At 49.2% G+C, this 24,046-nt stretch overlaps 1 protein-coding gene across 11 annotated transcripts in view; it reads left to right on the plus strand.

Moving 5' to 3' along the window:
• The window catches only part of CTBP2 (C-terminal binding protein 2), a 173,370-nt gene that overhangs the window by 101,736 nt on the left and 47,588 nt on the right, over positions 1-24,046 (plus strand). For 8 of the 11 annotated variants that reach the window (XM_033179665.1, XM_033179642.1, XM_033179674.1 and 5 more), the window contains one exon: positions 20,693-20,851. The exons of the other annotated variants lie outside the window; for them this stretch is intronic. In XM_033179665.1, coding sequence (XP_033035556.1) covers positions 20,794-20,851 — 58 coding nt within the window. In that variant the 5' untranslated portion in view covers positions 20,693-20,793. The remainder of the gene's footprint in view (positions 1-20,692; positions 20,852-24,046) is intronic. 11 annotated transcript variants of the gene reach the window in all.

Here is a 24,046-nt window from a genome sequence, read left to right on the forward strand (position 1 = left end):
TCAAGCGATTCTAGTGCTTCAGCCTTCCGAGTAGCTGGGATTGCAGGCGTGCGCCACCACACCCAGCTAGTTTTTTGTATTTTTAGTAGAGAAGGAGTTTCGCTATGTTGGCCAGGCTGGTCTTGAACTCCTTACCTCAAATGACCTGCCCACTTTGGCCCCCCAAGTGCTGGGATTCCAAGTGTAAAACACCATGCCCGGCCTCAATTCACATTTCTGAAGTGAAATTGCATGTCTTACCCCTCAGGTACCTTCATGTAGCTGATTTTCTCCTCTGTAAACTAACAAAATCCACCAGGATCCTGAAACAACTAGCATTGCTTGTGTCTTCTTTTTACTTAAACATGCCTCTCTCCCCCACCGCCCACACTTTGGTTAGCACCAGCAAAGGAAACAAAAGTGACAATGCCATCCCCAGAAGCTTCACACAGTGAGCCTCCAGTATCCGTGCAGAAACCTCCCCTTGCCCATCCTAGTGGTAAGGAAATCTCCTGAAAGTCCTCGTCACTTGCCTGACCGTGGGAATTTGCTTTTGGTAGTGGTGGAATCTCCGTGTGAAGAATTTTGTAGACTTGATTCTCTGATCTCTCTGTGCCTTTTTATTTTGAGACAGAGTCTCACCCTATCGCCCAGGCTGGAGTGCAGTAGCGTAATCTGGGCTCACTGCAGCCACTGCCTCCTGGGTTCAAATGATTCTCCTGCCTCAGCCTCCTGAGTTGTTGAGATTACAGGTGTGCACCACCACGCCTGACCAATTTTTGTATTTTTAGTAGAGACAGGGTTTCGTCATGTTGGCCGGGCTAGTCTCAAACTCCCGACCTCAGGTGATCTGCCCACCTCGCCATCCCAGAGTGAGTGCCAGGATTACAGGTGTGAGCTACTGTGCCACCACACCTCACTAATTTTTGTATTTTTAGTAGAGAGGGGGTGTCGCCATGTTGGCCAGGCTGGTCTTGAACTCCTGACCTCAGGTGATCTGCCTGCTTCAGCCTCCCAAAGTGCTGGGATTACAGGTGTGAGCCACTGCACCCGGCTGTGGCTTCACATTTCAACAGGGGAATAGTGGTGACACACACCCGTGCCTCGCTATGTGAACACCATCCCCCAAATCCTTGGCAGTTAGCACAGAAAAGGCAAAAATCAGCAGGGGAGGAATGGATGGTTAGATCAGGTGAGAGCACCTTTACGGGATGGTGCCCAGGAGGCATCTTGTGAGGACGCAGCACTGTGTGTGCAAACCTATCACGTGAAGAACTTTTAACGTCTTTCTGGAGTTTTCTGGTGCCTGTATTCTTTATAGTGGGTGACTTTGGGGAGGGCACAGCTGCATATTCCTGGCTGGCTGGGTGCAACTGGGTTCCCTCACTTTGCCTACTGCACAGTGGTCAAGTTCAGGTGACAGCCCAAAAGTTTCTCCCAGTCAGGGCTCCTATAAAACTCAAACAGTTCATAAAGAACAAGCAGAATACTAGCGCTGAGAGGCCTCCACGTTAGAAATGCTTTAGATGAGAAGGCTGAAAAGCACACACCCCGCCCCCCCGTACCCCGCACCCCCCTCCCCCCGCACCCCGCCACCTCAGCTCATTTATGGCCTGAAAGCGCCAGGCCTCATTCCTGCCGTGGCCCTGAGCCTGGCTTCCCGTGAGACCCTCTGGGGGGCCTGTGAACAGGAAGTGGGACGGCCAGGACCCAGACCTGTGACCTGCGACAGAGTATAACGAAGTCCAGGCCAGTCTGTTGCCCGAGGCACTGGGATGCTTTACTGAAGGAGCGTTAAAAGGTAAGTTGGATCCCGGACAAAGCTCCAAGAGGCTTCAGAGACTGGAGTTTTGTCAACAGATGAAACGGGCCCTATTTTAAGCCATGCTATGTACCAGGACTTCCTGTTTTCCAGAGAAACTTCTTGTTTTGGTTTTTGTGATGATGGATTTATTGAAACATTTGCTATTCAAGTGACCCTCGTTGTGTTCCAAGGAAAAAGTCAAGCTGGAGATTCTGTGGCCTGGAAAAGGGATACACACAGCAAAAACATCATCCCCAGAAGACTCACTGGGGGGAGTCTGGGCCTCAGTGGCCGATCAGTGAATGAACAGAGAGCTAATTGCCAGTCAGGGGCCCAGACGGATTTCATAGCTCAGGGTCTGGCCTGTTGTTTAGAGGGAGGCGGGGGCTGGTCACAGGACAATTGAAAGGGGTTTTTGTTGTTCCTCTCAGGCTAAGTTAAGCCATGTGTGTGTCTCTCTTTCGAGGAGTACTGGTCTGGCCAATCCCAGCCACGTAAATCCCACTCACTTCCTGCTGACCTTTTGACACCGACAGATGTTTTTTCTTACAAGTGTCATTAGGCCTCTCTACTCACTGACCTCATCAGATTGTGTTGAAGTCGTTTTCATCAGTTTTGTCTCTTAACAATCCGTTTAACCCTTCCTGGGTGCCTCTTTGGGAATAAGATTGCACTGCCTTCTGGCCTTGCTGTCTCCCTCCTGCCCCCAGGACCTGACGTGGGGAACGGAGCCCAACCCAGAGGGCAGAGAGGCATGCTTCCATGGCTGGAGGCTATCCTGTGGACCCCGGGGGCAGAGGGACCCTTGTGTCTTCCTCGGGAAGGTGTGATGGAGAATGCAGTGAGGGGCTCAACAGGTCCCTCGGAGAGAACCTTCCAGAGCTCTGCCTTGGATATGTGCTCTGATCACAGCTCATCAAGTATTGGGGCCACAGACATGGACTGGGAGGTGGGTCCCCAGGAGGTACTCCCCATGGCACCTGTGTGACCTGTCCACGTTGCTGCCCGTGATGGGGTTGGGAGCTATGGAGTTGGGGTTCTAAGGCCATTGGAAGTTTCTGTAGCCAACATACTTTGACTAAGAGCGCAGACTGGCACCTGACTGTGGCTGTTCTAGAGGCGGGAGCACAGCGTTGGTAATTTAACCCTTCCATAAAGCTGATGCACAAAGAGCAGCTGTGGGGCTGGCCGGTGCCTAGAGGGAGCGAGTTTTGAGCAGATGTCCCTGAGCCCTGGGCCGCTGTGTTGTGATATTATCTTACAGGATCTGGGCCTCCTGGGCTCCTTAGAGCCAATGGCACGCTCTTCTGAAGGCATCTGGGGTGGAGGGAGAGTGTGTGTACCATGCGTGCACCTGAGATGTTGGGGACTCACCTGAAGCCTCATCCAGAGCTGACAGACATATGTGCTGGGCATGTCCTCCTCCATGGCGTGCACACCTGCACTGTGCGAACCAGCCCAGCAGAATGGAGTTGTTGGCTGCTGATGTGTTGTGTTAGTTACCACTCACAGCCGCTTAAAATAGTTCTCATCACACATGGAGCATTCTGGAAGTGGTAGCTGCTTTTGTTTATTTTATTATTATTATTATTATTATTTGAGACACAATCTCACTCTGTTGCCCAGGCTGGAGTGCAGTGGCATGATCTCGGCTCACTGTAACCTCTGCCTGTCAGGCTCAAGCAGTTCTCCTGCCTTAGCCTCCTGAGTAGCTGGGACTACAGGCACACGCCACCACAGCCTGCTAGTTTTTGTATTTTGGTACACACGGGGTTTCACCATGTTGGCCAGGCTGGTCTCGAACTCCTGGACTCATGATCTGCCCACCTCGGCCTCCCAAAGTGCTGGGATTGCAAGTGTGAGCCGCTGCGCCTGGTCAGTTAGCTGTTTTTAAAGTCGTGCATACAGCTAAAAAGCGTTCCAGCCTCTTGGAGCCTCCTCCTTCCCACAGTCCCACTCCTCAGAGGGACTCCCCTGCTAACAGTTGGGTATGTGCCCACCTGCCTCTTTGATTTTTTTTCTTTTCATGACTTTACATGCTAGTCTGGCTTTTTGCTTCTGCAGATGTTCTCTCTCTGCTCTGGAGAGCTCTCCCTTGGAGTGTGGCTCAGGGATTGTGGGGTGTGGCTTCGTAAGACATAGCCGTGTTTTGCATCTGGCTGGTGTGGCTCAATCTGGCTCCACAAGCCCCTGCAGTGCTGCTTCTGGAGGAGCAGGAGATGTACATCAGGGTCCTGAGGACATAGGACTAGGCCATGTTGAGTCTCAGGTTCTCTATAAAGTTTGGATGTGGTGACCTCTACAGTCTCAGAAGGCTCCAGAAATGCCGTGATCCTAGGAAGCCATCCAGGACCACCCAAGCATCTGGGCACATGAGGGCATGGCACCTGCGTGGTTTTTGCAGCCTTCCCATTTCTGCCCCTTGTGTTGCGGATGAGGCCTGCTCCTGCCTCAGCTCATGGCGTTCCCCATCTCAGGAGCAGCAGTGTTTGTGCCCTGAACCTCTGTGCAGACTGCCTCTAATATTTACCTACATGCTCTTTTTCTCTGAGAGCTCAGACTTAATCGTAGCTGCAGTTCAAGGACCACTTCTAAGAATAAGAAAGCAAGGTCTGTTTACCAGTGAATTACCATTCAGAGGGGGTCTAGGAGGCTGCATTCTTAATGTGGGGCCCAAGCTCTGATAGATGTTTTTAATGTTCCCCAGATTTATGGGTGTGTGTGAGTCAGAGCGGAGACCCCAGGGTGCCTGAGTTAACTCCGTGCATGTTGAGCGTAGCCCTGGGATTTATTTTAAGCATCTGGGGTAAGTGAACATCACAGCAGACTTTCCGTTCCTTCAGCCTGTGTGCATTGCTGGTGTGAGGAGAAGAACGTTTACACCGTGAGTTTACAGAAGTGGATGTGTCACAGGCCTCATGTCAGCCTGGGCAGCGGAGGATTTAGAGGGTTCCGCTTGTTTTTTGTTAGTGTTCTCTGTCCTGTAGGTAGTATAAACTTGCTGCCATGCATTACAAATGTATTACTGTTTTTATCTTTTCTGTTGAACTGTACTGTATCAGTGACCGTAGCCAGTGTGATAGATTGTGCAAAGGGTTGTATTAGTTATCTATTGCTGTGTGACAACTTACCTCAAAATGTAAAGGCTTAAAACAACAAAACTTTATTGTCTCACACTGTCTGTGGGACGGGAACCTGCACAGCTTAGCTGGGTGCCGCCTTGCTGGGGCCCTCACGACATTGCAGTCAGGATGTCAGCAGGGTTGTGGTCTCTTCTGAAGGCCCGGCTCGGGGAGGGTTCAGCTTCTCATGGACTTTGGGACTGAGGACCTCCGTTTCCTGTTCCGTGAGTCTCTCCTTAGGGCAGCTGACATGGCAACTGGCCTCTGTGGGAGGGAGGGAAGTTGGCAGGGAGGATGGGAGGATGCCCACGCCGGTAGCCCCAGTCTCTTAACCTAATCTCAGAAGCAACATCCCCTCACCTGTGTATACCGTCTGTTTAGAAGCAGGGCTTATACAAGGACATGAATTCCAAAAGGTTGGGGGTCTCTGGGGGCCGTGGGATTGATTCTTTTTCTGGCATCCACAGTGCAAATGGGATCTGCCCCAGTCAGGGAGAGGGTCCTGGTCAGCTTGGAAAGCTCTCAGTGGGCCTCTGGGGAGGGGCAGTGATTCGGAAAAATCCTTCGTGGCCCTCTACTATTTCGTGGCCACGCCTTTGTCACTGGTGGGTGGCTGTGCAGAGCTAGCAGGCTTCAGAGTCCCCAGAAGTCCTGTAGGAGCCGGAGAGGGCACTGAGATAATGTGTGTGCAGCCTCAGCAAGGGTCCTGTGTGCAGTCTGATCCTCTGCCAGGTCCCTGGTGTCTTGTGGAGCTGGGCGTGAAGGGCAGTCTGTGGCCAGTGCCCTGCCCTTCGGAACTGTGTGGCCTCTCTCCTTTTCCAAGTGAAGTTCCCATTTCCCTTCCTTTTCCCACATCATCAGACCCATCTACACCTTCGGCTCTGGGCTGAGATCTCCCCTCCCACCTTCAGGAGCGTGTATGAGATGTTCACCCTGGCATCATCTGAGGTGCTGTCTCTGACGCCCATAGGGTCTAACCTCAGACCTTTCAAAAACCAAAACCTATTAGCCTCACCCCTTCTCTGCCTCTCCTGAGCTGACCCTGTTGATTTCCCAAAGGCCTTGGCAGTAGAGCAGACTGAGCCCAGGAGCCATTCATCCCTGGGTGCCCTCCCCAGGAGAACCTCTGGGAGGGGCCTGGAGAGGACAGAGGGCCTTCCTTACACTGCTGTGTTGGGGGATGCCAGGAGGGGCTGCAGCCTGATGTACGGGAACCTGGACTGCAAAAGACCTGTCACTGTGTCCTCTTGCTCTCTGGTGGGTAGTGAGGCTGCCATTCAAAGGATAGAGTGGCAGGTCATTTTCAGTGGGCTCCTCCTGCTCCCGTGTCCTTGGTGTTGACAATGCACTGGATCTTTCCTGGAGGTGAAGGAGCCCCGGCTTTCCAGAGGTGAACCCCCAGTCATACTCCAGAAACCTAGAAGAATGCTGCACCTGCCCTGAGGGGCAGCCTTGGCTTCCGTGGCCCCGTGGATTCATGCTTGAATTATCTTGGAAGTTCTGTGGGTTTTTGTTTTCTCCTCTTCTTTCTTTCTTTCTTCTCTTCCAATAAGCCTTTTGTACTCCTAAAGTTCTGTATTTTGAAGAAATAAGTATACTTGGGGTCAGCGGCTACGTGCTGCGTGATGCGTATTCATGAACTTCATTCTGGGGGAAGATTTTGAGAATGGACCAGAGAGAATGCTTTGACAATCAGAGAAGTTTTTTTTTTTCAAAATTTCCCATGAACTTGGGAAGTGTGGAGATACACGTGGCTGTCCCAAAGCCATATGAATGGAGTTGACCCGAATGCCTGCATCCAGCCTGAGATCCAGTGGGTGCTCGGTCTGGGCTCCCATGGGAGTGTGTTAGGGCGGCCGCCAAGCAGGCATCGATGGTGCCTGTGATTGTGGACCCCAGATTCCCGCTGCAGCCCACACCACGATACACAAAGCCCAGACCGCGGTGTTCAAAGGCACGACCACCATCCGTTTGCTGCCAGACCCCAAGGGCGTTCTTGGTAGGTTCTTCCGTCCTCTGTGGGCCGTGTGGGGATCACCTTTCTTTGATTTCCCAACCCTGGCATGAGGCTGGTGGAATCTTCTGGGTGTTGTTAACACAGACAACACAAAGGCAGGACGGTCCAAACAGTGAAATCTCAGACATGGGACACAGAAAACAGCTTAAGGGAAATAAGGTTAGAACATTCCCTCTTGGGTCACTTCCCTTGCGAACACAGGTCTGAGCCTCTCGGGAGGCTGCTCCCTGCATGTTGTGGGGGTCAGCTCTGGGGCCTGCAGCCCCTCTGACCACTGCTGGGGGATGGCCACAGGCACACCTCAGGCCGTGCGTGTTGAGCTCTCCGGGGCGAGATTGGAGGGTGAAGGTTGCCTCTCCCCATAAAGCAGGCTTGAGTTGACTTGGCACTTTTTAATAAAGCCAGGGTTCTGGACAGATTGCTGCCCCTGCACCACAGCCAGACTTCCTGCCAAGGTGGTCCTGAGCTAGCAGGTCTCAGTAGCATAGACCCCGATCGGCAGGTGTGAGCCTCCCATCTGTTGGCATGTGTTGGCGCGCTCGGGCTGCTGGAAGAAGGTTTCACAGACAGGCCAGGACAGAGATGTGTGTTCTCAGAGTTCTAGAGGCTGGAAGTGTGAGATAAAGGCATCCGCAGGGGTCTTCCTTCCAAGGACTGTGAGAGAAGGTCTGTCTTCTTAGCTTTTAGACGCCATCTTCACATCGTCTTCCCCGTCTGTGTCTGTGTGTCCAAATGTCCTCCTTTTTATGACAGTGTGGATTAGAGTCCACTCTAATCACCTGTTTAATTTGATTGCTTTCTGTAATGACCTTATCTTCAAATAACGTTCCATTCTGAGGTCCTAGGGCTTAGAACTTGAACATAATTGGGGGTCCGTAATTTAACCTGTAACAGTCAGTGTGACCTGTGGGCATTTAATTGAAAAGGTTTTTTTTTTTCCTTTTTTGAGATGGAGTCTTGCTCTGTTGTCCAGGCTGGAGTGCAATGACATGATCCCAGCTTCTCAGCTCACTGCAACCTCTGTTCCCTGGGTTCAAGCAATTCTCCTGTCTCAGCTTCCCGAGTAGCTGGGATTATAGGCACCCGCTAATTTTTGTATTTTTAGTAGAGACAGGGTTTCACTGTGTTGGCCAGGCTGGTCTCGAACTCCTGACCTCAAGTGATCTGCCTGCCTCGGCCTCTCAAAGTGTTGGGATTACTGGCGTGAGCTACCATGCCCGGCCTGAAAAGGTATTTTAATTGCTTTGGGGACTTAATGACATCAAGACCATAAATGTTCAGGCTTGGACGGCTAAGGCAGGAAGTACATGAGGAGTGGGCCTCCAGGGACCTGCCTTTCCCTAAGGGTCTTTGTGTACCATTTTCACATAGTGTCTGGGGTGGGGACATAAACTTGGGATCCAGGTTGGACCTTGTTTCCCATTTATTTGTCTGACTGGGGCTCTGACGTGCACAGTATCCCCATAAAATGTCTCAGAGCAGATTTTTAAATGGCCATTACTTGTCAAGAATTCTCCAATGGGATTTCATGTAAAATTAGGATCCCTGATGGTTAGCACGCGGTGAGCTGTAATTCTCCCCACGGGTGACTGTATTCATGGGCGCCATCTACCTTCCTCATCCAAATGTCTCCCCTCTCTAGAGGATTTCAGTGCAGGAGGCCTGTGAGGTTCCCAGCTCCTTATGACAAGACTGCAGTTCTCTAGAAGATTCTCATCAGGAGCCTTGCCTACTCCTTCCCAGCAACCTCGTTCCACTAACTTGTATTTTAGCTATAGCCTGGAGCATTCTGAGCTATGGTGAATATTAAAATGGGGTGGTGTACCCATCAGAGGCCTGGAGACCGGGACTGGAAGCCACTATGAAACAGGTGAAATGATTGAAGAAGACAGCTGAACCCCAGCGACGCCCCACAACAGAAAAACAGAAGAACTCTCGTGAGCCCCACCCCCACCGCTTTCTTCTCCCGGCATTTGATAGACAAAGATGAATTTGTGTAACACAGGAGTGTCCCACCCTCCTCCTCCCCATCAGACTCTGCGAGGCGCCGCTCTCCCTTTGGGTGCAGTCATGGATACCAAACAAAGCTTTCTTCCCTCTGGGTTTCCGTTACACAACCGTCCTCCACGTGAAAACCGTGTTAAGCAAAATGAGGAGCTGCAAGCTATTTTATTTCATGTTGTTAAATAGCTGTGTATAAGATTAAAATTTTTCTCTTTATGACTCAGGTTGAAAAGATAAGGTCTGGGAAGCGGTGCCTTTGAATCTAGAGACTTTCTGGAGTTAGGGACGTCTGATTTCTACCTATCATTTCCACGGCCTCTCGCAGGAGACAGGGTACCGGTGCCCCCATGGTGCTGCAGAGCGGCTTCTGGTGATAGAGACGCACTATGGAATGGGAGTATCTGCAAGGACCCAGCCATAGAGTATCTGCCCTCATAAAGCAAACATATGCCTCTACTCCTGAGGTCTGAGTTGGCTCTCCTGGGTGCCGACCTTTGCATGAGTGACACCTTCCTTGAAATGAAGGATGAGCCACCCTAGGCGCCTAGAACACTTTTATCCCACTACACGCCCAATCTCCTGGTGTCCCAGAGGGTTGGCCCCTCAGGCGTGGGGTTTCGGGAGCTGAGCTGTGCATTGGGGCGGTGGCCACACTGGCCTGGTCACGTCAGGCTGGGCAGAAGAGTTGGAGCGGGTGGCTCAAGAGCCTTGATTTGGTTTGACTCTGTCACCCGACTGGCATGGAACTCGGAAGGCTGGGTCCCCGCTCCTTCAACAGGTCGGCCCCTTTGGAGGGAGCTGTTGCCTGCTTGTTTTTGAGATAATCTCTCCAGACACTTGACAGCCCAGCCAGTGTTTGCTTTGATAGCTTATCTCTGCCTCTCCAGCTCGAACTCCCCTTTCCCACCATCTTCGACCATGCCTGCGGGTCTCCACCTCTCCTTGGCTGCCAGGGAGCCCTCATTCCTTGCTGAAGGTTCCATACTGAAGTGGGTTGTATACACGAACCTCTTCTGGGAAAGTGAAAGCAAGTCCCACTAAATGTGATTTGGAGCAAGCTTATGAGGTATTTGTGACGTCAGAACCATGAAGAGAAGGTAGAGAGGCACATCCTGGAGGCTGCCTGGGGGAGGTGGCACCGGAGCTCAGGTGGGGACTCCTCAGGGTTTGTACGTCTATGCAAAGGCATCCTCTGCCAAGTCAGGCCAAGCATGTGCTGTATCACCCAGTGGCGTGCTGCTGCTGTGGCAGCTGTGGCGACTTTGAAATGATGGTAAGAAAGTGTTCTGTGATGGTGGGGACTGAATTAGGCACATGTGTCTCCTGTACTGGGGCATTAGTGGGCCAGCTCCTCCTATTCTTCTCCAACCAGAAACTGTCAGGTGCCCTCCCTGTGTGGAGAAGAGGTGGCCAGCATCTTAGAACTTGGTGAATGGTGTGTGTATGTGTGTGTGACCAGGCGGGCAAATTGAAGCCAGAGAGCACATTAATGTGCGTTCTGGCCAGAATCAATTCCTGGGGAAGATTGGAAAAATCCCCCATTCCCCACTTTCCTTTCTAAATCAGTGTCTACCAGGAAAAAAGTTATATATCTTGAGATCATACTTGTCTCACAGCAAACTGATCTGGTGTTGTGTCAAACTGAGTAGTCACCTATTGATGAGGTGTGCATAGTGCCCCAGAAGCTCTCCTTTGTAATGGGAAGCCTAACGGGCATGTGTGGAGCAGCCCAGCCCAGCTGGCCCTCCCCAGCGCCTTCCTCTGTGTGTGTGTGTTCCGCCTCTACCAAGTTGTTGCCAGTTTTCAACACTGACTGGTTGATATCACCGGGCATAATGGAAAAATCATTTGTCAGGGTGGCCCCTGGCTCCCTTGGGTCGAAGACCCCATGCCCTGGGCAGGGAGCCTCCCTGCTTCTTGGCCTGTACCACAAGTCACTCAGCTGTGAAAGTGGGACCCCCAACTAGCATCTCGGGAGATAGACAACAGGTAGGGGCTGGCGCTGCATTCCCTTTCCCTGGCATATCATCCTCCTGGAAACGAAGCATCTGCTGCTGGAACGGTGAAACCTTCTGCCTCTTTCACATCCGGAATTTTTGGGGAAATGTAGCGTCTCATCCATGGGATCAGGCCTTCCCTTCTAGGAGTAGCCGATCTTATTTTCTCCAGGTGCTTGTAGAGCCCAAGTTGGGATAGAAATGAGGATGGTGACTCATGGCCAAGAGGCCTCTGGAAGGCCATGCAGGGTGTGCAGTGCCCTCTGCCGGCCAAAGGGCCCCATCGCTGGACACCAGGCCTCCCTTGGGCTGGGCCAGCTCCCAGGACGGGCTGCAACAGGAACAGGTCAGCCCACGAGGGTGGTTTCCATTGGTTTTGAGAGCAAGCAGAGACTGCAGAGAGCATGTCCTTATACGAGCATTCTGGACCCTACAGTGTCAGGAGATGAGTGGGCTGGGATCTCAGAAGGCCCCTAAGGACAGTAGAGTCCCCACAAAATCAGTCGAGGATTCCAGGCCTCTCTGAGGCAAAATCCAAAGGCAAACATCTTAAAAATCTAACCTGAAGACTTTTTTATAAATTCATATCTCATCATTACAATTTGTTTGATAAGTAGCTATTTCCTATAATTGCCTTTATTCGATATTTAAATACAAGGGCAATTCATGTGTTAAGTATAAGCTAAATAATTAAAAGTTACCTTAAGAGGATTAAATCTTCCCCCATTTCATATACTAAGACAGCAATGTTTAACATTATTTCATTAACAATTAATTATATACTCTGATACATATAACACAGTGTTCTATAATATAATTACAATTGACAGTTGAATACATAGTCTAATAAACTGTATTAGGTTTTGCATAGGTTTAGCATATAACCTCCAGATATTTCTCTCCAAGAAGTGTAGCCTGGTGGTTCTTTTGCAAGTCCTCACATTCAAAGAACCTTTCGTGGTCATCAGTCCCCATGGCTTTTACACCATGCTGGACACAACAGATGCTTTGTGTGTGCCCGGTTGTATCACAGGCTGCAGATTTTGCCCTGGCGATTATAGGGGCACAGGAGTACCCACCCGAATGGCCTTACTTACCATGGCCCAGTGCCCTCCTGCAGGCATGACATGAGAACCTTCCAACGTTCTGGATACGTTCTCTGCATGACGTTCAGATACAAACATTCTGGAATCATTTCTTGCACACCGTATGTGACAAAAGATGCATTTTCTGATGGAACCACTTCTGTCTGCATAGAGTTTGAGATCACTAATTTTTTTTCTCTGTTCAACCAGACTTCTCAGCTATAGATCAAAATGTTCATGCCAGAGTAGGAAAGAGAAAACTGGAAAAGGAAAAATTAATTTGCATTCCTGATTCCTCATGTCTAAACAGACAGGAATAGAGGTGTCGTTTAGTTTGTTTGCTTATTTGCTTTTATCCCTTTTTTTGCGTAGCCTTTATTATTAAATAACACTATTAAAACGAATATACTGTTTATTTTTAAGGCGTATTTGGAAGACAGACAAGTGCTTTTAAAATGTGTGAAAATCCTAAACACAGGAACGGCTCATTTTCTTTAGCAAGAAAGACCAACACTTAATTTCCATTATGACACAAATCAAACAACCAATTAGGAAAATCATGAATTCTTTCTGCTCAAATCTTCTGTTCTTGATTATAGCTTTTAGCAAGTGAAAATATTTAGAATTCTGGAGTCTTGCATTTAACATCAGGAAATGTATTTTCGTGTGCTCACAACCCTTAACCAAAGCAGGAAGATTTGCTCAGCTTTCTTGGCCAAAGGAAAGCCTGGGTTTTAGATTTGCTCACCTCCTTCTGTGTGGCAGCCCAGAGCCTCATAGTGTGCCGTCTCCTAGCACTGGCTCCGTGTGCTCAGAGACTTGCTGTGTACGTTTCTTTGAGATTTCTTACCCTGTGCAGCTTACAGGGGCTTCACTTTGAATTTTTTGGTCATTCCAAAGCCCCTAAGAATTTTTGGTGGGAGTTAGATGGACAGAACAGAATCACAGATCAATCCACATTCCTTAACCTCATATCCAAAAATTTTTTTTTTTTTTTTTTTTTTGAGATAAGAGTCTCACTCTATAACTCAGGCTAGAGTGCAGTGGTGGGATCTCAGCTGACTGCAGCCTCCACTTCCTGGGTTCAAGCGATACTCGTGCCTCAGCCTCCCCAGTAGCTGGGATTACAGGCGTTGTACCACCATGCCTGGCTAATTTTTTGTATTTTTAGTAGACAGCGTTTCACCATGTTGGCCAGGCTGGTGTCAAACTTCTGACCTTATGTGATCCGCCCTCCTTGCCCTCTCAGTGTGCTGGGATTACAGGCATGAGCCAGCACGCCTGGCCCTCATATCCAAATTCTAAAATACTCTGATAGCTGCAGAATTTGACCTGCCCTAAATTGTTGAGTCTATTTTTTATATTCTCTCTTAATCCAGTTGAGTCAGTATGATTATCTGTTCTGGCACAGATATTTAGATGGCTGATTTGGGAGTACACCATAATAGATTATGGAGGCCATGTATTTTTTTTTTTTTTTTTAAACCCAAGCACTTGTGAATTCTGTAGCATACCTAGCCTTGGGGTGTCGGAAGTGGGTTGTAGCCCTGTGTTGGCCACAGCTGGGTTGCCTGCATTGCATCAGCCCTAGGGAATTAGAGGGTAGGGCCCTTGGAACTGATGGAGGGCATGTGACCAGGGTGTGACAATGTCACACTGGGGTTGGGCTGCTGGGTGCTCCCTGGGGAAATATGAGCTCCCCAGTCTTTCTTTGATGGTGGAACCAGAGTGAAGCTTCAATGTGTATATTAGAAAGGGGTGATGGCTGGGCGTGATGGCTCATGCCTGTAATCCCAGAACTTTGGGAGGCCAAGGGGGATGGATCACCTGAGGTCAAGAGTTTGAGACCAGCCTGGCCAACGTGGTGAAACCCTGTATCTACTAAAAATGCAAAAATGTGCTGGGCTTGGTGGTGTGTGCCTGTCATGCCAGCTACTTGGGAGACTACAGCAGGAGAATCACTTGAACCCGGGAAGTGGAGGTTGCAGTGAGCCGAGATTTCCTGGACAACAAAGCAAGTATCTATCTCCAAAAAAAAAAAAAAAAAAAAAAAAGAAAGGGTCCTGCTAGTTACCTTTAGGACATGGAGTATGGGGGCTCTTGGAAAGGGAGATTTTCCTGTATACCATTGTATTGGTAGTATACTGGAAGTCAGACACCCTCTTAATACCCAAAAACATAAAACTAAATTTGCAAAAATTAATAATCAGGAAGCAATAGTCACTTTTGGCCATCATCTTAGTTTGGGCTGCTGTAAGAAAAATACCATCAACTGAGTGACTTTATTTCTCAAAGCTGTGGAGCCTGGGAAGTGAAAAACCAACGATCTGGCAGATCCAGGATCTGGGAGGGCCTCCTTGCTGGCTTGTAGACTTCCTGGCTGTGTCCTCACGTGGAGCAGCGAGATCGTCTATTGCGTACTACGGACTGGGTGCTAATCCTGTTTCTGAGGGCAAAGCTTTGCGAATCACCTTCAGAGGCCCAGCACCCGAATACATCACTGTGAGAATTAGGGTTTGAACATCCATGAATTCAGCATTCAACACGGAAGAATTGTAGGGTACACAAGCATTTGGTCCATAGCAGTCGTTCTGAAAATTGGCTCCATTAAACTCATTTCCTACCCTGATTTTCTCAAAAAGCTTCATTTCCTTCCTTAAAGTAGTTTTAGTAATTTTGTTACTAACTATGGTGTTACGGTTGCCGTTTAATCAAAGGCTGGGCCAGTGCTTTTTGACCCACTGATCTGATCCCTGACTCCTTTAGGACATTTATTTTGTTATATCTGGTTTTGCCATTGTTTTAAGTTTGAGACAGGCTCACTAGGTTGCCCAGGCTAGAGTGCAGTAGCTTTATTCACAGGTGGAATCCTGGCACACCACAGCCTCAAGACTACTGCCTGTCTCAGCCTTCTGAGGAGGGAGACTACAGGCACACGCCACTGTGCCCTGCTTATGTCTGGTTTTTAGTAGTTTTTTCCAAGTGCAATTTACAAAATAAAATGCTCATCACCTGTTCAGAAGATTCTGCCCAGCTCTCTTCCTAAGAAAGGCATCTGTTGTACAAGTTTGGCTTCTGAAGCTTATGGAATATGCTCTTGTGAGGTGGCCTGGGCACCTGTCGCTCTATTAACTCCGGATGAAAAGTCAGAGTGTTTTCTGGGCAGGTGTCATTGGTGGGCTGGCATTCTCAAGGCACTGTTAACTGGCACCAACTCTGCAGATGTGCCAACGGCACCGCCCGGGCAGAATCCTCGGCTATGTGTGCAAGTGCTGGGTGTCGCTGCCGCCTAGACTGTTGGTACCTCCTCATCTTGGCACAGCGGTCACACAGGCTCCTAGATGAGCCTGCGGGTGCACTGAGAGGCCCCGTAGGCTTCGGTGAAGGAAGCTTTTCAGGAGTGAGTCCTGTCTTTTGGGATCCCAGGCTCAGAAGGGTGGTGGACCTTGTGCATCGGTGCGGCTGTCTGGGTTGCTGGGGTCTTTTCTTCCTGCCTCAACCTCTCAAACATGAAATCTACACCCCACTCATGCTTAACAATGCGCAATCTGAGTTCTCCGGAGACACATTCAGAGAACTTTGCCAGAACTTGCTTAACTACGATATTAATTTGTGAGCATATTGTGAAACTCGGTCTGCCTTTATTTTTTTTTTTTTTTTTTTTTTGAGACGGAGTCTCGCTGTTTCGCCCAGGCTGGAGTGCAGTGGCGCGATCTCGGCTCACTGCAAGCTCCGCCTCCCGGGTTCCCGCCATTCTCCCGCCTCAGCCTCCGAGTAGCTGGGACTACAGGCGCCCGCCACCGCGCCCGGCTAGTTTTCTGTATTTTTAGTAGAGACGGGGTTTCACCGTGTTAGCCAGGAGGGTCTCGATCTCCTGACCTCGTGATCCACCCGCCTCGGCCTCCCAAAGTGCTGGGATTACAGGCTTGAGCCACCGCGCCCGGCCCGGTCTGCCTTTATTAACAGAATGTTTAAGTAGATTTCCTTGAAAGAATTGAAAGCCATCATCATGTTTAACTGGATTTGAAAGAAATTTCATTTTGAAGAAAGGCACAGTCAGAGGCATGCCTTCTATAAATCCCTTCGGCTGCCTATTGTTGATGAAGACTAGGAAGTGGAGTCAAGAAATCGAGAAGGTCGGCCGGATGCGGTGGCTCACACCTATAATCCCAGCACTTTGGGAGGCTGAGGGGGGCAGATCACAAGGTCAGGAGATCGAGACCATCCTGGCTAATACGGTGAAACCCCGTCTCTACTAAAAATACAAAAAATTAGCCGGGCGTGGTGGTGGGCACCTGTAGTTCCAGCTGCTCGGGAGGCTGAGGCAGGAGAATGACGTGAACCCGGGAGGCAGAGCTTGCAGTGAGCTGAGATCACGCCACTGCACTCCAGCCTGGGCTACAGAGCAGACTCTGTCTCAAAAAAAAAGAAAAAAGAAAAAGAAGTCGAGAGGGTCTATAAAACTGAGTTGATGGGCTGGGTTTTTGTGCTGTGTAACCTAAGGGCGCTTGGTAGAGAACCTCATGATGGTGGCGAGGGAGCTGGTGATGGTCATTGAGTAAAATTAACCTGCCCAGATTTTAGAAATCCTGCCCTTTCCCCTGCCCTTGATTCTGAATGTGTTGGAGTTTGATAGCCAAGCAAGGGGTTGTAAAATGTGCCGTTTTTCCTTTTTGTTCTCTAATTTCTTAAAAATCTGACATTCTCTGTGATACCGCCACGGAACACATCTTCCATACGTGTCCCCTCTGGAAACAACCAAGTATCTCCAAGTGGCTTTCGTTCCCAAGCCTTGTTCATCTTCAGAAAGGAGCTGAATTTCCTGACCACAAATATTTCAGCCCTGGATCATAGCCCTCACTTCAAGCAAATAAAATTTGAGGTCCACGTGTCGGATCTTTGGTTGGGGTTTGGCCTGTGACTCCCCAAAACTTTCCTTTTGTGGGGAGGCAGTGTTTCTTCTTGTGAGGTTTGGCTTCAGGGCACTCTCTTTCCTTTTGAAAAGATACAGCTTTCCTGTGGACCGGGACCTTCACTGAGGTTTACCTCCCAGCCTCAGCCAGAAGGGAGTGAGTATTCCCTGCGGGGTTAGGGTGCAACGGGGTGTCAGAGGAAAGGCAGGAGCAGCTTGCAGAGGCCTGCGGGCCCCTACCAAGTGCTTTTGTGCACATTCTCACTGGTTGGTCCTCACTGCCACTTTGGGACATCACAGTGACATCCCATTCTACAAACAAGGAGCCTGAGTCTCCAGAACAGCTCATCCAAGCTCATTCCACAAGTAGGGTCTAGAACTCCCCACCCACAATTCCGCCACTAACATGGTTTGAGGAGCAATTTCAGCAGAAGTGGAATAGTGAAACACATTCCCCCTACTTTTCTTCCTTCCTTATTTGTGCCCATATTGTTTGGTGTTTTTTTGTGGGGAGGGAATTGATTTATGAGTGCAAACTGGTTTAAAGTAAAGGCAGAGGCTGGTTTTCGTAGCAGGCATCACCAAGAGAGCTGTGATGATGTTAGGGAGCCCAGAGCCAGTGTGGATCGGGGGTGCTGGCTTGTTCGGCACGGAGACCAGCTGGAGTCCGCTGTGTGCAGCTCAGCTCTAAGGAGGGCCTGTGGCTGTCATTGGAAGATGGTAATGGTAATTAAGTCCTCGTAAATAGCTTGCTCCTTGGGAGGGCTAAGGAGGAAAATGTCACATTTCATACATTCTTGTTGCAAAAGAAATATCGGGGGAGGGGATTCAGGCTACACAAATCAGTGGTCACTGCCTAGACCAGACCCAGAGAGGCTGGTGGCCTTGGGAGCCAAGATGGGCAGCCCTAACCATGGGTCGGTGCCACTGGCCGGGATGTGCAAAAAGGAACCCACAGAAGGGGCAGACAGAGGGTGACCCCCCTTCCCCATCCCCCAAAAAAGCCAGACGTGGGAGTCAGCCTCTTTTTTTTTTTTTTAATAGTAGAATGTTGGCGTTTGTGGAAGCTGATGGCTGATCTTTCCTTTGATTGCATGATTGAAACTCTACTTATCAATTTTTCAGGAAGCCATCTAATTATACAAATTAAAATTCAAAGGAAAGCAAAAAGAATGATTACGCCTCACTTGGGGATTGGGGGAGGAGGGTGTGAAACCCGCCTTGCCTCAGATTATAATGCTGTCATTTTTCATCTCCGAGGTCTTCACAAAAATTAACTAATTAAATCTTTTCCCCCTTGGATGATGCAGCTGACGTGGAATTCTGTTTTTACAGTAGAGTTGAGGGGGGGCCAGACTGCAGTTTGGCCATCAGAGCTTGGGCCTGAGCAAATGACAATTGCTGGCCCGAGCCTCCCTGGTCAGCCTCACCTGGAGTCACTTGTGGGTGGGGGGCATGGACAGAAGCTCAGATTGATAGGTTTGGCCCCTCGCCGCACCTCCAGTAACTCTCAAGTTGGCTACAGTTAGGGACTCTTTTTTTGTGTGGTTGCCTTTCAGAAAGGCCAGCACTGGCCAGGTGCAGTGGCTCACACCTGTAATCCCAGCACTTTGGGAGGCTGAGGGTGTGGATCACTTGAGTTCAGAAGTTCGAGACCAGCCCAGGCAACATGGTGAAACCCCATCTCTTCAAAAAATACAAAAATTAGCCAGGCATGTTGGCACATGCCTGTAATACCAGCTATTGAGGAGACGGAGGTGGGAGGATTGCTTGAGCCTGGGAGGTTGAGGCTGCAGTGAGCCATGAGCTTGTCCCTGCATTCCAGCCTGAGTGAAGAGCAAACCCTGTCTCACCAAAAATAAAAAAGCCAACACTAGCAAAACCAGTTTTTAAAATACATCCGTATGGATCTGCTCAAGGGTAACCCCACACGTTCTAGGACAAGCTTCATCTCCTGACGGATCAGATATGGTCATTCCCCGTTTTGGGGGAACTTCCCAGTCGTTGAAGGGGTTTGGTATCTCAGGGATGTTACATTAATTATTTATGTGATTGGAAATTGTGCTTTTTCCTAGCTCTTTTATTAAAACTCACGTAATTATCGCCATAAATCTTTCTGATGCCTTTTCAGCCTCGTTGCTGGGAAATTAGCCATTCACTTACAGAAACCTGGTAGACCTGAGTCTGACCTTTTGATAAAGTAACTCTTGATGTTTTGCATAACTGATGGCCGTACATCATCATCCTCATTTCTACCCCTTGGGCCTCACGTTTGTCTTCCATCTCTCCTCTTTCTTTTCATTGAGAACCCCTTTTTCTGTGTGTGTGTATGTGGTTGTGGTGATGTTCTTAAAATAAGACTGATTTAATTGTATTCCTTGGGGGAAAAAAACACGGAAGACAATAGAGTGGGGCCTTAAATGTTGTGCTTCCCAACTGAGATTCTTCAAGCCTTTTTTTTTTTCTCCCCGAGACAGAGTCTTGCTCTGTCACCAGGTTGGAATACAGTGGTATGACCTCGGCTCACTGCAACCTCCACCTTCCAGATTCAAATGATTCTTTTGCCTCAGCCTCCTGAGTAGCTGGGATTACAGGTGCCTGCCACCATACCAGCTAATTTTTGTACTTTTAGTAGAGACAGGATTTTATCATGTTGGCCAGGCTGGTCTCGAACTCCTGACCTCACGTGATCCGCCCGCCTCGGCCTTCCAAACTGCTGGGCTTATAGGCATGAGCCACTGCACCTGGCCAAGATTCACCAAGCCTTCTTTAATCAATGTAAAGAATGCAGTTCCAGAGCAGTGACTCAAAAGCTGGGATATTGGGGATAGCAGTTAATGATCTGGACCTCACCTGGCACATTGGTAATAGTCAGAGGCTTCCAAAGTGCTCAGATCCTAACCCTTCCAGAAGGAGGATGGGCAGCAGCTCCTCTTCCCCAGGCCTCAGTCGGGTCTCCCTCTAAGGAATCCCACATACCCCAAACTACGTGGGAAGCCTTTTCTTGCCTCCTCCATCTGCCTCACCTCTGTCTGAAACTTCATGGGGATGCTTACACTCTCTCGATAAGAAATACTTCAGCCCATATAGGTGGGACCCAGTGTCACGGCCAGCAGCCTGGGACCCTGCCCTTGCTGGTGCTGACTGCAGTCCCCTCCAGCTGCAAGGAAGGTTCAGGAAGGTGGCACCGGACGAACGTTGGTTAGGAGCTGCTGGGGCTTCCCCCCTGCGTTCTCACGTGATAGGGTCAGGGTTTTGTGTTGTGCTGAGCTGTGGCTTTGACCCCTGTCCCCTGCGCTGCTGTTTTGGAAAGCACTGTTGTACTCACCTGGCAGAAGGCCTTGGCAGAGCCCCTCAAGTTGCCACAGTGGGTGTCTGCATCTCAGTGCGAGTGCGTCCGGGGCAGGTCCAACTGGCTGTCACTTGGTCTATGCCACTGGAACACAATTTATTATACTTCAAATTGGTCAGTAAATTGGCATTTATAGCCCTAAAGTTAAAAGCAAGAGGTCTGTTGGAATTTGCTGCTTCCAGAAATAACTGACGATTGTCTCGTGTGCATTCACTTGCTTTCTATCATGAGATAAGAAGCAGGAGGCGGCTGAGATGCACTTGGGACAACCTCCATTCCCAGTGTTTTGGGAAGAGATCAAGTCCCATGAGTCCGGATGGCAGGTTCCCTTATAGAAAGTAGCAGTTAAGTCCCCAATGAGCTGTTGTCCTGTGCCCGGAGGGTCTCCAGAGAGTAAGGATTCTTTTCTCCTTGTTTCAGGGTTCATAGTGGCGTCATGCACGCAGACTCCTGCGAGTTCCCTTAAGTTCTTAGAGGACTGCTTTGCCTTTTGATCTGAGAGTTGCAAAGTTCCATAAAGAATGGCCCTTGTGGATAAGCACAAAGTCAAGAGACAGCGATTGGACAGAATTTGTGAAGGTAAGAGCGTGTTTGGCGGTTTTTACCAAACATACCTAGTCCCTCACTCAAATCTTGCTGGCTGCTCGCTTGAGTTGGCTGTGCCACTCCCCAAGCCAGAGTCCCTCCTGCGATTCCAACACTGCACACCATCGGCACCCTCTGCTGGGTGCCCTTGGCCATGGGCCTGGCCTTGGCTTAGGACAAGGCTTGGCTTCTGGACCAGGGTTGGGGACTAGGAGGACAGTTTCAGGGCTGGTGGGCCCTGAGGTCCATGTCTTCTGTGTATTACGCATATGAAAGATGATGTTGATTAGGACCATCTTTTTTCACTTCCTGAAATCTCAGGACTTTACCTGTTTTCGATTAAGATATTTCCGATGCTGAATTCCCTGATGTTACGAGATTCCTGAAGAGCCCAGCATTGCCCCTCGTGGTGTGTTCATGTCCCTGGTATCTTTGGAAATGTCTGGAATTGTTCTCTTCGTGAAAGGAAAAATAAACATAATTAAAATCTAATGGAAACCTGGGGACAAAACTCTGAAGTGTTGATTAAGCGTTGTACTCTCCCAGATAGCGGGTGGTAAGGAACCACCATGTGGATTTCGGTTTGGGGGTGAGTGCACCTGCCAGATGGGGGGGTCAGTGCTACAAGGCTGCTCTTTGCTCAGGGTGATTGCTGGTACTGCCCTACAGGGTGGCTTTCGGAGGGAAGTGAAGGTGGCTCTACAGCCCCCTCTGCACCCCTTCACACACACGCAGTAGCTGATGCACCAGTTTGCAGACGGGAATATGCAACCCACAGGCCTTCCCCTGCCGCTGCCCCATATGGAATTATCCGTCCTATAAGTAGATGTGGCTCAAGCCACACGGGGTGGGGACATCGTAGACATTCTGCTGAGTGACTCCATGGCCCCACAGAACTCTGCGCTGCAAGATCACACAAGCACTGAAATTCCGGGGGTTCAGTCTAAGGAGTTTGGCGTTAAAGGGGTTTTTTAAAGTAAACATTTGCGAATTATAAAGGCCTACAGAGAGGTTGGTAGGATAGTACAGTGAACACCAATATGCCATTCAGTTTTCCAGATTTCTTTGAGGGGAGATAGAAATAAAGATATACATATAAATAGACACATGTGTGAGTAGGTGATGGATTTTCTTCTAGAACCATCTGAAAAAATGCAGGGGCAGCACTTTACTCTGGAGTACCTATGGCATGGCACCTTTTATCCAATTTCCTACATGCTCCCAATACCGGCATGAACCCCAGGAATCTAACTTCAGGACAGTATTGTCTAATATAGGCTGTATATCCGCATTCCCCCCACGTCTCTGCCTGTGCAATAGGTAAGGGTCATGCTTTGTGTTTAGTTGTTACATCTCTCTAGTCTCCTTAGTCTAAAATTATCCCCTGGGCTTTTTGACTTTCAGAGACATTGGACTTACTGAAGAGCCCAGGCCCCATTGACTTGTAGGCTCTTCCACAGTGTGGGTTCTCCAGATTGTATGGGGAGTTGTAAAATTTACTCTTGACTTCCAGTGTAAAGGTGCTTGATTGAGGTTACTGAGTACTTGCGTCTGGAACATGCTCATGATTCAGCTTTCCAAGGTTAGTAGCAGGAATGCCTCTGGGGCTGATTCCACCCCCTTCACCCGGGATTCTCCGGGGGTGTTGCATCAGACGCTAGAATGGGATTGAAAAGCCAGCCGCGTTTCCTCTCTGTGTTTCCATGACTGTAAACCTGACTTGGGCAAAAGCATTGTCTGCTTGCAGACCCTCTGTCCCATCCAGACAGGTGCTGAAGGATGGTTCACCAACCTTCCCACCCTCTTCATGTGTAATAGGACATTTTCAGCCCATTTTTTGTAACAGAAGTTTGCGTTACCTTGCACATGCGTAGTGTTCCAGATGCATTTGCAGTTATATTGTTTCAATTTCTCAGTGACCACTATCAACGCAGACAGGCCAAAATGCAGTTACTCCAATGTGGGTCGCCATCTATTTGTCAGCTCCCTGGGCATCTCATTAAGCACTTACAGTTGGTCCCGGGTGCTTTGTGGGTGCTCCTCCTGGGTATAAGCTGACTTAGTCCTTGTGGCAGCTGTTATGGGTCAGGACAGGTGCACCCATCTCACAGGTGCTGCCAGAGAGGTGCTGAGCAGTGGGCAGTTTGCACCCAGGAACCCGGGCAGTCTGTTGTTCTCTGTTTGGCCTTCTCTCATATCAGCTCCTTGGATTCAGCTCTTTCTTCCACCTGAAGGCCTTGAACATCTAACACACACACACACACACACACACACACACACACACACACTCCTAGCTTTGAATTCTCACCATGTCTCTATTGTGTCAACTACTTGTAGAATGTTCTGTATTGATATGCAGAGAGCCTGTCAGACTGTTTCTTCTTCCTCCCCACTGCCTACACCCGAGGACACAAGGACTTCCTGTGTCCCTTAGGTTTGTTTTCTTTCTGGAATCAGGCAGGCCTCTCCAGGATCCCACTGCAGGCACTCCGGTGGAATCTGAGCATCACCCCTGCACAGATACTTCTGCAACCTTTCCCTGCTTTCTAAGGCCTGTCCAGCCTCTTCCTCCTTGAAACATTCAAAGCAAGAAAAAGTGGCATGGAGTTTGATCACTCTGTGTGCCCGGAATCGGCCGTGGGGATTCACCCCACCATGCTGTGTCTCTACTCTGAGAGCAGGACACAGACAGTCTTTGGGACTCCAGCCAGATGAGCTGGAATAATGGCCTTTCTAGCCGACGTAAAAGCCAGATTTTAATTTTTTTAATGTAACTCTTTGAGTTTGATATTTATAATTTGTTTCTTTGTTTTTTTTTTCTGATGCCTACTATCAAACAATCCTATAATACCATAATTATTACGAAGGAGCCTCCTCGTAACATAGGCTGATCAGAACAAGATTGTGGTCTCCTCATTCTCAAGTGTAATTGAGGTTTTCCTATCTGCTTAGTTTGCTGACCTCATTGACATTGTGAACTGCACCAGCTGGAGGGTTTTAGTACCTACCTTATTGTATTATGCCAGAACTGGTTTGGTTTGCCCCCAACGTTTATTGGTTGGAAATGAGGGCTAGCTAACAATCACTCAGCATTGCAAAGGGAACCCAGAAGAGCATCTTGCAGAGCCCTGGGTTTGTAGAACTTAATAAACTACAGTGGCTGTTGTTGATGGTGACTTTGTTAGAGTT

Source organism: Trachypithecus francoisi, unplaced genomic scaffold (genome assembly GCF_009764315.1).
Source record: "Trachypithecus francoisi isolate TF-2019V2 unplaced genomic scaffold, Tfra_2.0 Contig01579, whole genome shotgun sequence".
In the NCBI taxonomy this organism is placed as follows: Eukaryota; Metazoa; Chordata; class Mammalia; order Primates; family Cercopithecidae; genus Trachypithecus; species Trachypithecus francoisi.